This window comes from Polypterus senegalus, chromosome 9 (genome assembly GCF_016835505.1).
Source record: "Polypterus senegalus isolate Bchr_013 chromosome 9, ASM1683550v1, whole genome shotgun sequence".
Taxonomy (NCBI): Eukaryota; Metazoa; Chordata; class Cladistia; order Polypteriformes; family Polypteridae; genus Polypterus; species Polypterus senegalus.
In genome coordinates this window covers 119230073-119244637 of record NC_053162.1, presented here as the reverse complement: position 1 = coordinate 119244637, position 14565 = coordinate 119230073, and the positions used below count along the sequence as shown (strand labels likewise).

General features: G+C 38.9%; 2 protein-coding genes across 4 annotated transcripts in view; both read right to left on the bottom strand.

Moving 5' to 3' along the window:
* Window positions 1-14565, bottom strand: part of LOC120535666 (killer cell lectin-like receptor subfamily B member 1B allele B) — a 185807-nt gene that overhangs the window by 68405 nt on the left and 102837 nt on the right. The window lies entirely within an intron of this gene.
* LOC120535667 (natural killer cells antigen CD94-like) overlaps window positions 1-14565 on the bottom strand; it is a 71257-nt gene that overhangs the window by 37331 nt on the left and 19361 nt on the right. For both annotated transcript variants that reach the window (XM_039763632.1, XM_039763633.1), the window contains exons 2-3: window positions 9169-9267; window positions 7258-7443 (exon numbers count right to left, since the gene is read on the bottom strand). In XM_039763632.1, coding sequence (XP_039619566.1) covers window positions 7258-7443; window positions 9169-9267 — 285 coding nt within the window. The remainder of the gene's footprint in view (window positions 1-7257; window positions 7444-9168; window positions 9268-14565) is intronic.

The window sequence follows — 14565 nt, the reverse complement described above, 5'->3', positions numbered from 1 at the left end:
ACATTTGAAAAACTAAATATCCCAAAATCTCAAAAATGCCCTGTAATAAGTAGAGATGAGAGGCGTGGAAAGGTTTGGGGCAGCCACTCGTTTAATGCGGTTTCCTGGCTGCAAAAGTATTTGAGACATTGTAAATCAAGTTTATACAACAGAGTCCAAAACAGAACTGCCTGCCAGAGCAAAGGCAGTGGGCTTTATAGTACAGAGGGCGGAAGTGATGTCGTCCTCTGGGCCAGAACTGGAAGTGACATCATCCTTGGGGCTGGAACCGGAAGTGACCTCATCCTGGAAATGGCGGCTCCTGGGGGGATTTCCCGGGTAAGACCTGCAGAGAACTCAGAAAGAGTGTCAGCGTACCCCGCCCCCCCGGGCAGATGTATAATCAGTATTTTCTAAGCCTTTCAGCTGCCTCCCATGCACACGTGTGTGACAGCCCTAATAGATTATACTGAAATTTGGTGACATTGAAGAAAAATGAAAATTAGGGGACATATGTTTTTGTTTGTTTTTTTTTTAGTTTTTGATGTTTGTCATTAATAATGGTCTAGCAAAGGAGACATTCTAAACTTTCTAAAGCACCACATCCTCTGTCTTGCCACAGCACTGACAATGATCTCAGGGAGAAACTGGGCATGCTGTGTTATGCAAATGAAACTGTCAGCAGAAGCAAAGTGAAAGAAGTTTGACACGTGTCAAAAAATGACACATTTAGTAAGTACTTGCCAGGCATTGTTTCTGTGAGCGTAGTCAATTTTGCACAATTAATTCATTACAAAAGGTATTTAATATATATTAACATCCCCCACCACACACACACACACCCTTCATCTTATCTGTAAACTTGTGCAAATGCTGAAGAGGGCACTGCAATTCCCATCAGCCAGTGAGCTGCTCCAGACCATTTTATTAGCTGTCACAAAATTTAAATGGTAGCATAGACAAATGCTGAATCTCGTTAAAGGTAGAAATTGGTGCGTTTTTTTTCCTCAATCACTCTGAGAAAACAATTTAATTGTCTTGCTGGAGTAAATAATTTACCTTTGAGCAGTGTTTCCCAACCTTTGTGACATTAGTATCAGGTTTTACCTTTTTAAGTTCCTTGACAACCCACAGACAGCATTTAAAGTCCGGGATTGGGGTGGGCGGGGGTCCGGGATTGGGGTGGGGGTCCCCTTAGTGTAGTGCTGCTGATCATGGTTTTTCCACCCAATTAGACTTTTTTTGATTGGCATCCTCAGTTTAAAAAAAAACGCTTTCGCAAGTTGTGGTCTTTTGGGCTATTTTATTTTAAATAATGCGTTATTTTGGTTTATTTTTCAAACCTATCTCCTCCAGTCTTCGACAGTATGTACATTATCCATCACACATGATACCATCCCCAGTTTTCCATGGGCTGTACATTTTTTAGGACCTGGCAACTCTTCCTTGGTGAAATAAGCACAGTTGGAAATGGGGAAAATGTTGTACAGCATTATTGATTGTTTGAGTAGACTGGTGGTGTGTCACATGTGACAATACACTGATTACACTACATTTTTTTTAACAATGCATAGCCTTGCATTTTTGAAAAAGTCAACACTGTTGTCCCCGTGTATATCGTTATTAAGTATGCAATACTAATCAATGATCATTGTTAAGAACTTCTTAAAATAAAATAAAAAAAAGATTTTTTTTTCTATAGTAGATGGAGATGCTGATTTTCAGAATTTGATAAGAAGACAGGATGGTGGTTTTGAGTGAGTAAATGTGATTAGTAACTTTTGTTTTTTTTTTTGTTGGTAGACATTTGTAAAATCCACTGTAGTACTGAGGCAGTACTAATATTAGGCTTTGATGCTAACAGAGAGTCAAGATTTTTTGCAGTTTTTAGCTTTGTGCTACGCTAAGAGCATGTTCAAATGAATGACTGCTAGTAAACAATAAGGTGCACAATTGAAGATGGGCTGGTGTCCTGGACAGGAAAAAGCAGAGGTCATCACATTATGAAATGGAAAAAGGAAGTTTGTCAAACTCAGTGAAAGTTACAAAGCACAGTGGTCAGCAAGCAAGGTTTTTGCTGTTGACTACCTGCAATACTAAATGCCCCCTGGCATGAAGTATCAAGAGCTACAAAGTAATCTTTCACACTAATGACAAGTGAGTAGATTCCTTTGAATAGCTGAGCATCATGAAGCACTCTCAAACAAATGATGTGAGTTAATAAAGCACTTTGAATCATCAACATATAAACAACACGCAAGAGGGGAATTTTGTATGGATATCGAGCGCTGCAAACCACCAACACATAAACAATGAGTGGAGGAGAGAGGTTTGACCCATGGAGTGTTGCGAGTAGCACCAAGTCAAGTCAGGTTGGGGAGCATGCTCTGGTACATTGTGTCGCCACACCCACTACACGACGAAACAACTCGGGATCCTGGTTGGCAACTCCCCAGGCAGACACAAGGTCCAGTCCCACCCTGTGGAAATTGACCCTCTATCTGCCACAGCCAGGTGTTATGTGGGCCTGGCCAGGTCCAGCGACTCAGGTAGTACCGTAACTGATGCTCCCTCACAATGCAGGTAATGTGTCTCATTTGGGACTCCATGAGCAACCGCTCACTCAACACAAAGTCAAACCAACAGTACCCAAGGATTTTCCAGAAAGAGACAGTACCAAAGGAGTCAAGTCTTCATCTCAGGTCACTGGATAGTGTCCCTGTCTCGTAACCATATCAATACTGGAAGCACCAGGACTCTAAAGACTTGGACCATCGTCCTTTTGCATAGATACTGGGAGTGCCACACACCCCTTTCCAGTGACCTCATGACCCCCCATACTCTCCTAATCCGTCTACTGACTTCAAAGGAAGAGTCACTAGAGACATGAATGTCACTGCCAAGGTATGTAAACCTCTCGACAAGGTCGACACTCTCTCCACAGACAGACACACTGCTGATGGCGGTGCCCAAGAAGGCATTAAAGGCCTGGATCTTGGTTTTTATCCAGGACACTTGCAAGCCCAGACACTCAGGCTCCTCACTCAGTCACTCTAGCACCCCGATCAGAGCCTCCATTGACACCGTGAAAATCACAGCATCATCAGCAAAGTCAAGATCCGTGAATCTTTCTTCACCAACAGATGCCCCACAGCAGCTGGACCCCACAACCTTGCCCAACACCCAATCCATACAAGCATTGAACAGAGTAGGTGCAAGAAAACACCCCTGATGAACCCCAGAATCAATTGGGTAAAACACAGAGGTTCTGCCTCCACTCTGCACAGCACTCACAGTATCAGTGTTTAGGATCCCTCGAACCCTCAGGATGACCCACAGGGCAGCTTGATCAAACGCTTTGTGAAAATCGACAAAGGCTGCAAAGAAACTCACATTTGCGCTCCATGAGAACCCTCAGTGCCAGGATGTGGTCGATGGTAGACTTCTTAGGCGTAAAACCAGACTGTTCCGGTCGCTGGTAGGTGAGCAAGTGATCACGGATCCTATTGAGGATGACCCTAGCAAGGACCTTACCTGGCAACGAGCTCCAGCTCCAGTGACCTAATATTATTATTACTTGAATGATACATTTATCAAAGGTGACTTAAAACACTTGAGAGACAATAGGTTACATTTCTTTTGTTTTCCAGTTGGAGCAACAGAACTGACATGCTCATGGTCACACAGTGTCAGTAGCAGGATTTAACCACAACCTCAGGGTTTAAAGTCTTAGGTCCAAAGCTTCAACCACTGCAACACACTGTCTCTTAATAATATTATCCTGAGGTTAAAAAAAATATAAATACTGTATACAGCACTTTATTAGTTACATAGTACTTGTGATACCTGTTTAACCGACAGACATAGAAGTGATGCCCATTATTTGATTAAATTTCCCGGGCAAAGCCTGTCAATTCAGCTACTAAATAAATATTAATTAAAATAACTAAAAAGAAATAAATAATTCTGAGATGGTATTTACAGTCACATTGAGGCATTATTCAGGTATACTGCTGTTGGTATAAAGGGGCCACAGTAATGTTTCTTCACTTGCTTCTGTTGAATAATTTGTTGGCTGACAGTACTCAATGTTAGTGTGCCAGCAAGAGGATGTGCAGCATTGTTCATATGGCACTTTACTGCTACCTCCAGGGGGTCCAGAATGTTTCATAGCTGAGCCTGCTTTTTTAATTAACTTTTTTATTCAGTTGACCTCTCTTGAAGTGATATTACTGGCCCAGCACACCCACTGGCCATCACAGATTTGTAAAGAATGTCACTATCCTCATGAAAGGAGCATAGTCTCTCAAGAAATAAAGTTTGCTCTGCTCTTTCTTGTATAGTTCCTCTGTGTTACAAGACCAGTCCAGCTTGTCATTGATATGGATCCACATCACTAAATGGTGATGGGGTCTATGGAATGTCATTAACCAGTTCCTTGGTTTTGCTGATGTTTAGATGCAAACATTTCTTCTGCACCAAGAAACAAATATCTCCACCTGATTACTAAACTCTGTCTCAGCCTCATTGTCAGTACACTTCATTAGTGCAGAATCATCAAAGAATTTTTGCAAATGACATGACCTGGGGCCTCATGCATAATGCCGTGCATAGAATTCGCACTATAACATAACGTAAGCACAAAAGCCGAAATGTGCTTACACACAGAAAAATCCAGATGCATAAATCTGTGCAAACGCCAGCTTCCACGTTCTTCCGCTACATAAATCCCGGTCAGCGTGAAAATTAACGCACGTGCACGCGCCTGCTACCCCACCTCAACTCCCCCTAGAATATGCAAATCAATATAAATAGCCCTTAAGCTCAGTTTTCTTTTGCAATGACAAAAGCACGAGGGAAAATAGAATTTCAGCAAATACCAAGTAGAGACAAAGAAAAACGTACTATTTGTTGGTTTAAACAGTGGTATAAACAAGAAAAGGAAGTTGATCGAGATACATAGCATGTCGGAGAAACTCAAAAGCTCAAGTTCACAAAGTCACATAGTGCGCAAAATAAAAAAAAGAAGCTGTCAGATATCAAAGTCACCATGAAAAGGCGAGTCGTAGACCACCGTCTGAGTGTCATATGAAAGCTTATTAGGGTACAGAGAAAAAAAAAATAGGCACACAGTGGGAAAAAGCACGAAATGTCAACTTTAATCTCGAAATTTTCACTTTAATCACGTAGTTTATTTTGTCATTAAAGTAGAACATCATAAACTTCATTTACTAGTTTCTCAAATCCCATTGTAACTAAAGTACCATGTTAAATGTTTTGTTTTGTATTTGATCTTCTATGTGCTCTATGTGTGTGAATCACTACGTGCTTCTGGGCTTTCTCTTCCTCCAACAGGACACAGAATCCATTACATCCATGATATTACAGCTCTCTGAATAATTGAAATACTGAGATGTATATGTGATATTTTCATGGTGATAGGAGTTAAAGCATGTTATGAAACATGGGAACACGGTGGCGCAGTTATTGTTCATGTCTCACGCAAGATGCTTCGACCCTCGATGAAATACTTTATTGCAGCAGTTCTGTGTCTTTCAAACGTAATAACCTCCAATTCCTGTCCTTACTTTTCTTTCTCCAAATACCCAATCACCATACAATCAGCTCTGTAATAGACGTTAAGCCATCTCTAAGCTTAGAACGCTGATTCTTCAAAACTTTTAAGGAACATTGAAATGTCTTTGTAGTATGTGTTTAATTATTCTATCCATCTATCCTTCCAGTGTTGCGTTAGCACCAGCAAGAATAAAGCGCGAGGCAGGAACAATCCGTGAACGGAGTGCCAGCGGCTCGCTGGCGCTGCGGCACCATATCCTCACATGTTTAATTATTAACAATATAGATTTAAATGAAAGTTAAAGTTTTATCTGTATAATATAATAAACATATTTTGCTGCATTTCATCTTAAAAATGATTTCGTCATCATATGTAAATACGCCCTTTATAAAGTGGCTCAGGTTGTGCAATATAATAACTGTATCGCAAGTTTACAGTGAGGTAATTGTACTTGTAAGTACAAACAGTCCTAGTAGGAGCACTTGATGGACTGATTGAGTACGTTTAGAGTCCTTGGGATGAAACTTTCTGAACTGTAGGGAAAGGCTGTGAAGTGTTTGCCATATGACAACAGTTCAATAGACAGCATGGATGAGGCAGCGTATGCTTGATGCTGTATACCGATAATTCTCTTTCCGATCAGCTGCAGTACAGATGTGATTCACACTCAGATACAGTGACATAAGTACTCTGAGTGGTGCAGTAAGACTAATATGTAAAAAGATGATCCGATGTGGCAACCCCTAACGGGAGCAGCTGAAAGAAGAAGAAGGTGCAGTGAGAGTAACAACGCTAAAGCAGTTATTGTATTTGGAATAGTTTGACCATTCTGTGGACCATTATATTGTTACAGATTAATTACAATCAGATGCATTAAACTAATAAACAACATGAGGTTAATTTCAGTGTATTTATAAAGCCACGTCATGGATGTGGATCTAAAAAAGGAAGGAAAACCACAAAGGAATAGTAGCAGTGCTTTGACGCTGGGTGCCGCCAGTCTGCAAAACCGAGCACAGAACTTGCATACGCCAGGTTATGAGCTATCGTGGAAATGTGCATGCCTTTACGCCAAGTTTAGGTTTTATACATCGCGATTTGAACGTGAAAATGTTCTTATGCAACATTTTTGTGCATACGCACCGTTAATACATGAGGCCCCTGGTCTTATACCTCTAGTCAAAAGTATATACAGGATGAAGAGAAAAGTAGACAGGACTGGTCCTTATGGTACTCTACAGTTGTTCGAATCCACATCAGAGACACAGACCTCGAAATTCTTGAAATGAAATAAGCTAATAAATGCTCAAAATGAATGGCATGGTTGGTTTAAATAAATTTATAAATTAATACATTTGATCAACAGAAAGTAACACCAACATTCTAACCTCAAATATATGTGGAAATTTTATTAATTATGAGTAACAGAAGAAAAAACAGATCAAAAATGATAATAACTTGAAGCAGATAGTAGATTTACATGTAATGATAGTAGTTTCACATTCAGCAATCATAATATAAGCCTTGCTTGTATGAAAATTGTTTTCTGCATGAAAGTTAAAACTACTCCAAACTGAAGATTTACTACATGCGGTGTGGCATACTTTCAGGTTCAGAATCAACATAAATAAAACATGCTTGAATACATCTTTCTTCTTGTAACTGTTAAATATTTCTGTCTTAATGAAACATTTCCTTACCTGCATTTCCTCCTTTGCTAATACAGCTATTTTTCAGATGCTCCATGTAGAAATACATTTCCAAGAGTTTGTTACACTGAAGCTCATTTCTGTGATCACTGGTTAACTCATCAGTTGTGTTACTAGTATTGCAGATGCCATGTAGACTTGCTTCAGGTGTGTTTTTGTGCACCCTATGCAAAACAACTAAACAAAAAAAAAATCATACATATACATGATGAATCCTAATGCTATTGCTAATATCAGTGTTGTACTGACTGCACAGGAAAAAACAGTCACAGAGCTTTAAAATTAAAATAAAGGAAATAAAGTGATTAAAGCAAGGTAAGGTTAAAGCCAGTAAGTAAAAAAATGTACTGTTTTAAACAGAGCCGAAAACATCAAGCAGAAATCTGAGTCAAAAAGAATGTAGCTAGAAAGTCGGGTGCCATGAAGTTGAGTACTACTTATACTGTAAATGAAGACTAAAAGCAAGAATTGAATTCAGGAAACCAAAACAAGTCAAAAAGTTAATCACATAAATAAAATTAGTTGCTCACCAAGTTCTTTGAAATAATCTGAATACTCCCACTCAATTTCGTAAATGATACTGCCAGTTTTTAGCCCATCACGTTGAAGTCGGTACAGAGCATATGGAACCATTTCTTATTGTAAACTACTCACTATATAGTAAAATTGGAATTGCTTCTTTACTTGACCAGTCATTAACGTTAGGGAGTGGTTAAAGCACTTATGGCTGAATCAAACATTCTTAAATGATCTAAACAAGCTAAGTTAATTCAATATTCAGTTTACACTAAAGTTGTTAACATCCAAATCTGCCCCAATTTCCTTATTACATATGTTGGGTCCTTAAAGAACAATGCCTCTCTTACAGTCACTAACCTTCAACAAAAATAATTTTAAATGCTGAAGGTAAATCCCTTACTGATGTTCATTTCTGATCCTAGAACATCAGTAAATAATGAAGATGATTTTATTTAGTGAGTTTTTGAAGATTATATATTTTGCTTAAATAAAAATGAGTAAATACCTACAGTAGTGGGCGGTCAAGTTACATCATGACCTTGGATACATATCAACATTGTTTTGAAACAACAGGTCAGTTCAATTCAAATAAATATAAGCAACAATCTTAATTCACTTCTTTGCACTAAGGAGATCTTTCAAAAAGGTTTAAACATTTTTACAAAATTTCAAGAGCTCCAACTAAACACTTACATGCACTCGAAAAGTCTCATCTCTACAATTATTTTTCTCAACACCATTTTTAACATTTTTTTATTTAATGCAATATAAGAGCAGTTACTCTTTAAGTCAAAACTGGTCACATTGAAATTTTATACCAAGAGCCTTGATGTACAAGTCACTGTTTCCACACAGTCTTGCTTGCATAATGTATTCCAAATATGGTTAGGAATGATGATTCTTTATTTTCAAATGCCTTTACATAGTTTTAGATTACTGGGCAACTTGAAACATGTAAAAACTTTTGAAACAAAAAAGAGAAGTGTTATGAAAATACATTTGATTATTCCAAAATCTACATGAAATAAATTATATGAAGTGGTAAACATTTATATTTCTTAATTTACTATTTTTATTAAACATAATTTACAGATCAAATACAGAAAAATCATGAAGAGCAGGGCAAGCATATAATGACTAACTAAGGTTTACCATCAGTTAGAGTCTGTCAACAGTAACTTAATAAGTTATATGTTGTTATTAAAAATGATAAAAAAAGGATTACAATTTATAGGTGTAGTGACTATTCCCAAAATATGAGAAATGAGATAACTGAATGTTTGGTTAAACAGAGGACAGAAAAAGGTAATTAAAAATGACACACAACAGAGGACTTTCTATTGTGTTTTATGTGGCAACATGTGAAGCAAAAGAATATCTTACCTATTATGATCAAGCTGATAACTAGAAGAAATAAGAAAACCATCACCGCACACACAAAATTAGAATATCTGGAGGAGGACTTTGTTGTTTTTGATGAAGCTGGAGAAATACCCAAAATCATTATAATTAAAATAAGTTGAAAATAAACAAAAAAAAAATAATGAAAAGTAACATTCACCTTTAAGTCTCAATTGTTCTAGATTTATTATTCAGGGAAGAAACAGACTTGGTTAAGAAGAACAAATCCGCCTTTAAGACACATCTTCTAAACTCTTTTCTCAATCAAACATTTCACGTTTTCTTTATTGTTTTTTTCTACACATGAATTGCAGCAAAATAACCATTAATTCCTAGGTTTTCCAATAACTCAGATCTCTTATTTTACAATATCAGTTGTGTTAGGTGGCACAGCAAAGTTATAGAGAAAAGAAATAAAACAGAAAAAACTTAGCAAAAAACAGTGATTTCCAATCTTTTATGTTAAGACAAAATAAAATGCATTTGTAATATGAGCAGCCTCTTACTGTGACAAGCTTATGGTATACTGAATTACAGTAGAAAGCAATCTCTGCACTAGCATGCAGAACTTTCCATTGTTTTGGAGCCCTGTAGCTAAAGGGTCTACTTCCAACAGTATTTTTATTTCTTTATTGCAATGCACATTAATACAGTATGTTAAGAAAATGGTGCCAAAGGCATGTTAAAACACTAAATATTTAAAGAATTTCAAAACATTCTAGACTGAAATGAATGCCAATGATGGAACTTAGCAAAATGACTTGTAAAGTGTTAGTAATGATTCTAACACTAGTCTGGAGTCTAACATTTCACAATTAGTTAACTTTGCCTTTCTTGAAAATTACTATTGCATTTCTTTCTGTTGCCAAATGTTGAATCTGAAATACCTCTGTAGAGTGTGTAGCAGGTAGGTCCTGAGTGATCAGACCTTGTAAATCACATTCTAAAACAACTGTTTGTTTAGTGATTGAAAACACTGTTAACATGTCACATGTACATTTTCAGTTGTTTGGTTTAGATTGGGTCTTAGAGTGAGGCATTTTATTAGAAACTTCTAAATTGTTCCATTTTCCACCTGTGTGGACAATCCATAAATGAGGCTGAGCCCTCTGTGAACATTCAGCTGACAATTCAATGTAAAGGATGCACAAGGGGCTATATTTCACCAAAAGGATGAAATTTACAAAAGCCGGGAAAAGACAAAAACCAAAAGAAAAACCTGGAGTTCAAAAAACTTGGAAAAAGAGTCAAATTCAGACTAGAAGATAAAGTGCCCTAACCAAGATTTTTCAAAAGTACATAAATATGAGGAGTTTAGTGTGATGACAGAGGTTTTTACATGTAACACGAAATGAAAAATATCTATTTAATAATTGTGATTTGTGATCCTGATAGTATACATGCAACTGATGTAAAGACAGTTCTTTCTGGCAGGGATATTGGTTGGAAAAAGCAGGCTTGACCCATCACCTCAGGTCTAACCTATTACTTTCATGCAGAAGCCATGAGTGACTAGAGCAGGTGCACTGTGCACAAATAGGAAAAAAAGTGCTATTTGGATCTTAAAAGAGCACAGTCCATAAATAAAATAGCTCAGATGTAGTTAACCATACCTGGCAAGTTTCATAAAAAGCTCATGCAAAATCTGTGAGCATTTTTAATGGAGAGGAACCATTTAGAAGCCAGAAGCCATCTGCAAGATGAACGCTGCCTTGCGCTCAACCAAATTGTAAGTACATTCATCAGCATTCCCCACAGAAGAACCGAATGATGATTGTACTATTTCAAAGGCTTCTCTTTGGCCTGGATAAGTACTGTATGTACAAATGATTATACTACAATGCGCAGTTAGGTCCATAAATATTTGGACAGAGACAACTTTTTTCTAATTTTGGTTCTGTACATTACCACAATGAATTTTAAGTGAAACAACTCAGATGCAGTTGAAGTGCAGACTTTCAGCTTTAATTTAGTGGATTGAACAAAAAGATTGCATAAAAATATGAGTGAACTAAAGTATTTTTTAACACAATCCCTTTATTTCAGGGGCTCAAAAGTAATTGGACAAATTAAATAACTGGAAATAAAATGTTTATTTCTAATACTTGGTTGAAAACCCTTTGCTGGCAATGACAGCCTGAAGTCTTGAACTCATGGACATCACCAGATGCTGGGTTTCCTCCTTTTTAATGCTCTGCCAGGCCTTTACTGCAGCGGCTTTCAGTTGCTGTTTGTTTGTGGGTCTTTCTGTCTGAAGTTTAGTCTTCAACAAGTGAAATGCATGTTCAATTGGGTTAAGATCAAGTGACTGACTTGGCCATTCAAGAATTTTCACTTCTTTACTTTAATAAACTCCTGGATTGCTTTGGCTGTATGTTTTGGGCCATTGTCCATCTGTATCATGAAATGCCACTCAATCAATTTGACTGCATTTAGCTGGATTTGAGCACACAGTATGCCTCTGAACACCTCAGATTTCATTCGGCTGCTTCTGTCCTGTGTCACATCATCAATAAACACTAGTGTCCCAGTGCCACTGGCAGCTATGCACAACCAAGCCATCACACTGCCTCCACCATGTTTTACAGATGATGTGGTATGCTTTGGATAATGAGCTGCTCCACGCCTTCTCCATACTTTTTACTTGCCATCATTCTGGTAGAGGTTGATCTTGGTTTCATCTGTCCAAGGAATGTTTTTCCAGAACTGTGTTTACTTTCATGCAGTCTTCTCTTTATTGCAGACTTGGATATCGATACACCTACCCCCTGGAGAGTGTTCTTCACTTGGTTGGGTGTTGTGAAGGGGTTTCTCTTCACCATGGAAATGATTCTGCGATCATCCACCACTGTTGTTTTCCGTGGACGTCCAGGTCTTTTTGCTTTGCTGAGTTCACCAGTGTTTGATTTCTTTCTCAGGATGTACCAAACTGTAGATTTTGCCACTCGTAATATTGTGGGATGGGTTTTTTCTGTTTTCGCAGCTTAAGAATGGCTTCTTTCACCTGCATAGAGAGCTCCTTTGACGGCATGTTGTTTGTTCACAGCAAAATCTTCCACATGCAAGCACCACACCTCAAATCAACTCCAGGCTTTTTATCTGCTTAATTGATAATGACATAACGACAGACCTGCCCACACCTGCCCATGAAATAGCCTTTGAGTCAATTGTCCAATTACTTTTGAGCACCTGAAATGAAGGGACTGTGTTAAAAAAATGCTTTAGTTGCCTGACATTTTTATGCAATGTTTTTGTTCAACCCACTGAATTAAAACTGAAAGTCTGAACTTCAACTGCATCTGAGTTGTTTCATTTAAATTTTATTGTGGTAATGTACAGAACCAAAATTAGAAAAAAGTTGCTTCTGTCCAAATATTTATGGACCTAAACTTTTAAAAAAAAATTAAAGGAACACTTTGAAAACACATCAGATCTCAATGAGAAAAAGAAATCCTCCTAGATATCTATACTGATATAGACTGGGTAATGTGTTAGGAACGAAAGGATGCCACATCGTTTGATGGAAATGAAAATGATCAACCTACAGAGCCCTGAATTCAAAGACGCCCCAAAAATCAGAGTGAAAAAATTATGTGGCAGGCTAGTCCATTTTGCCAAATTTTAATTGCAGCAACTCAAAATTGTACGCAGCACTTTGTATGGCCTCTGTGTTCTTGTATACATGCCTGACAACATCGGTGCATGCTTCTAATAAGATGACAGATGGTGTTGTGGGGGATCTTCTCCGAGATCTGGACCAGGGCATCACTGAGCTCCTGGACAGTCTGAGGTACAACCTGGTGGCATTGGATTGACCAAAACATAATGTCCCAGAGGTGTTCTATTAGATTTAGGTCAGGAAAGTGTGGTGTCCAGTCAATGGTATCAATTCCTTCATCCTCCAGAAACTGCCTGCATACTCTCACCACATGAGGCCAGGAATTGTCATGCACCAGGAGCCACTGTACCAGCATAGGGTCTGACAATGGGTCCAAGGATTTCATCCTGATACCTAATGGCAGCCAAGGTGCCTTTGTCAAGCCTGTAGCGGTCTGTGTGACCCTCCATGGATATGCCTCCCCAGACAATCATTAACCCACCACCAAACTGCTCATGCTGAATGATGTTACAGGCAGCATAATGTTCGCCATGGCTTCTCCAGACCCTTTCACTTCTGTCACATGCTCTGGGTGAACCTGCTCTCATCTGTAAAAAGCACAGGGCACCAGTGGTGCATCTACCAATTCTGGTATTCTATGGCGAATGCCAATCGAGCTGCATGCTGCTGGGCAGTGAGCTCAGGGCCCATTAGAGGACATGGGGCCCTTGGGTCACCCTCATGAAGTCTTTCTGGTTGTTTGGTCAGAGACATTCACACCAGTGGCCTGCTGGAGGTCATTTTGTAGGGCTCTGGCAGTGCTCATCCTGTTCCTCCTTGCCCAAAGGACGAGATACTGGCCCTGCTGATGGGTTATGGACCTTCTATGGCCCTCTCCAGCTCTCCTAGAGTAATTGCTTGTCTCGTAGAATCTCCTCCATGCCCTTGAGACTGTGCAGGGGGACACAGCAAACCTTCTGGCAATGACACGTATTGATGTGCCATCCTGGAGAAGTTGGACTACCTGTGCAACCTCTGTAGGGTCCAGGTATCGCCTCATGCTATCAGTAGTGACACTGACTGTAGCCAAATGCAAAACTAGTGAAGAAACAGTCAGAAAAGATGAGGATGGAAAAATGTCAGTGGCCTCCACCTGTTAAACCATTCCTGTTTTGGGGTCATCTCATTGTTGCCCCTCTAGTGCATCTGTTGTTAATTTCATTAACACCACAGCAACTGAAACTGATTAACAACCCCCTCTGCTACTTAACTGACCAGATTAATATCCCATAAGTTTCATTGACTTTATGCTATACTCTGATTAAAAAGTGTTCCTTTAATTCTTTTGAGCAGTATATATATATATATATATATAGTAAAAAAGCACCCAACCCTTGCACAGACTACACAGAGGCACGTGTAAAATCAACAAGAGTTTTATTTTTCGCTTCAGCCATTGGGCACACCTTCCCCGTGTCCCACCGGCCCAACACAGTCCCAAAGCACCTCAACACAAACAAGAAGAGAATGAAAGAGGGAGACAGGATCAAGAGGAGCCTGTGCTGTTAAGAAGGGATGTAGGTGAAGCCCAAGAGGGAGAAGTGTGTGGCTGATGCACAGAGGGGGCTGAAGTGGGCACTCATATGAGCTCAGACACTGAAGTACTGGTGATGGGGACCCAATCTACATTTGATTGATGACTGCACTTGTCAGCTGATATTTCCTCTTGCTACAAGGCCCGTATGGGATAAGTAGAGAAGATATCAAGTTTCATAGTGATG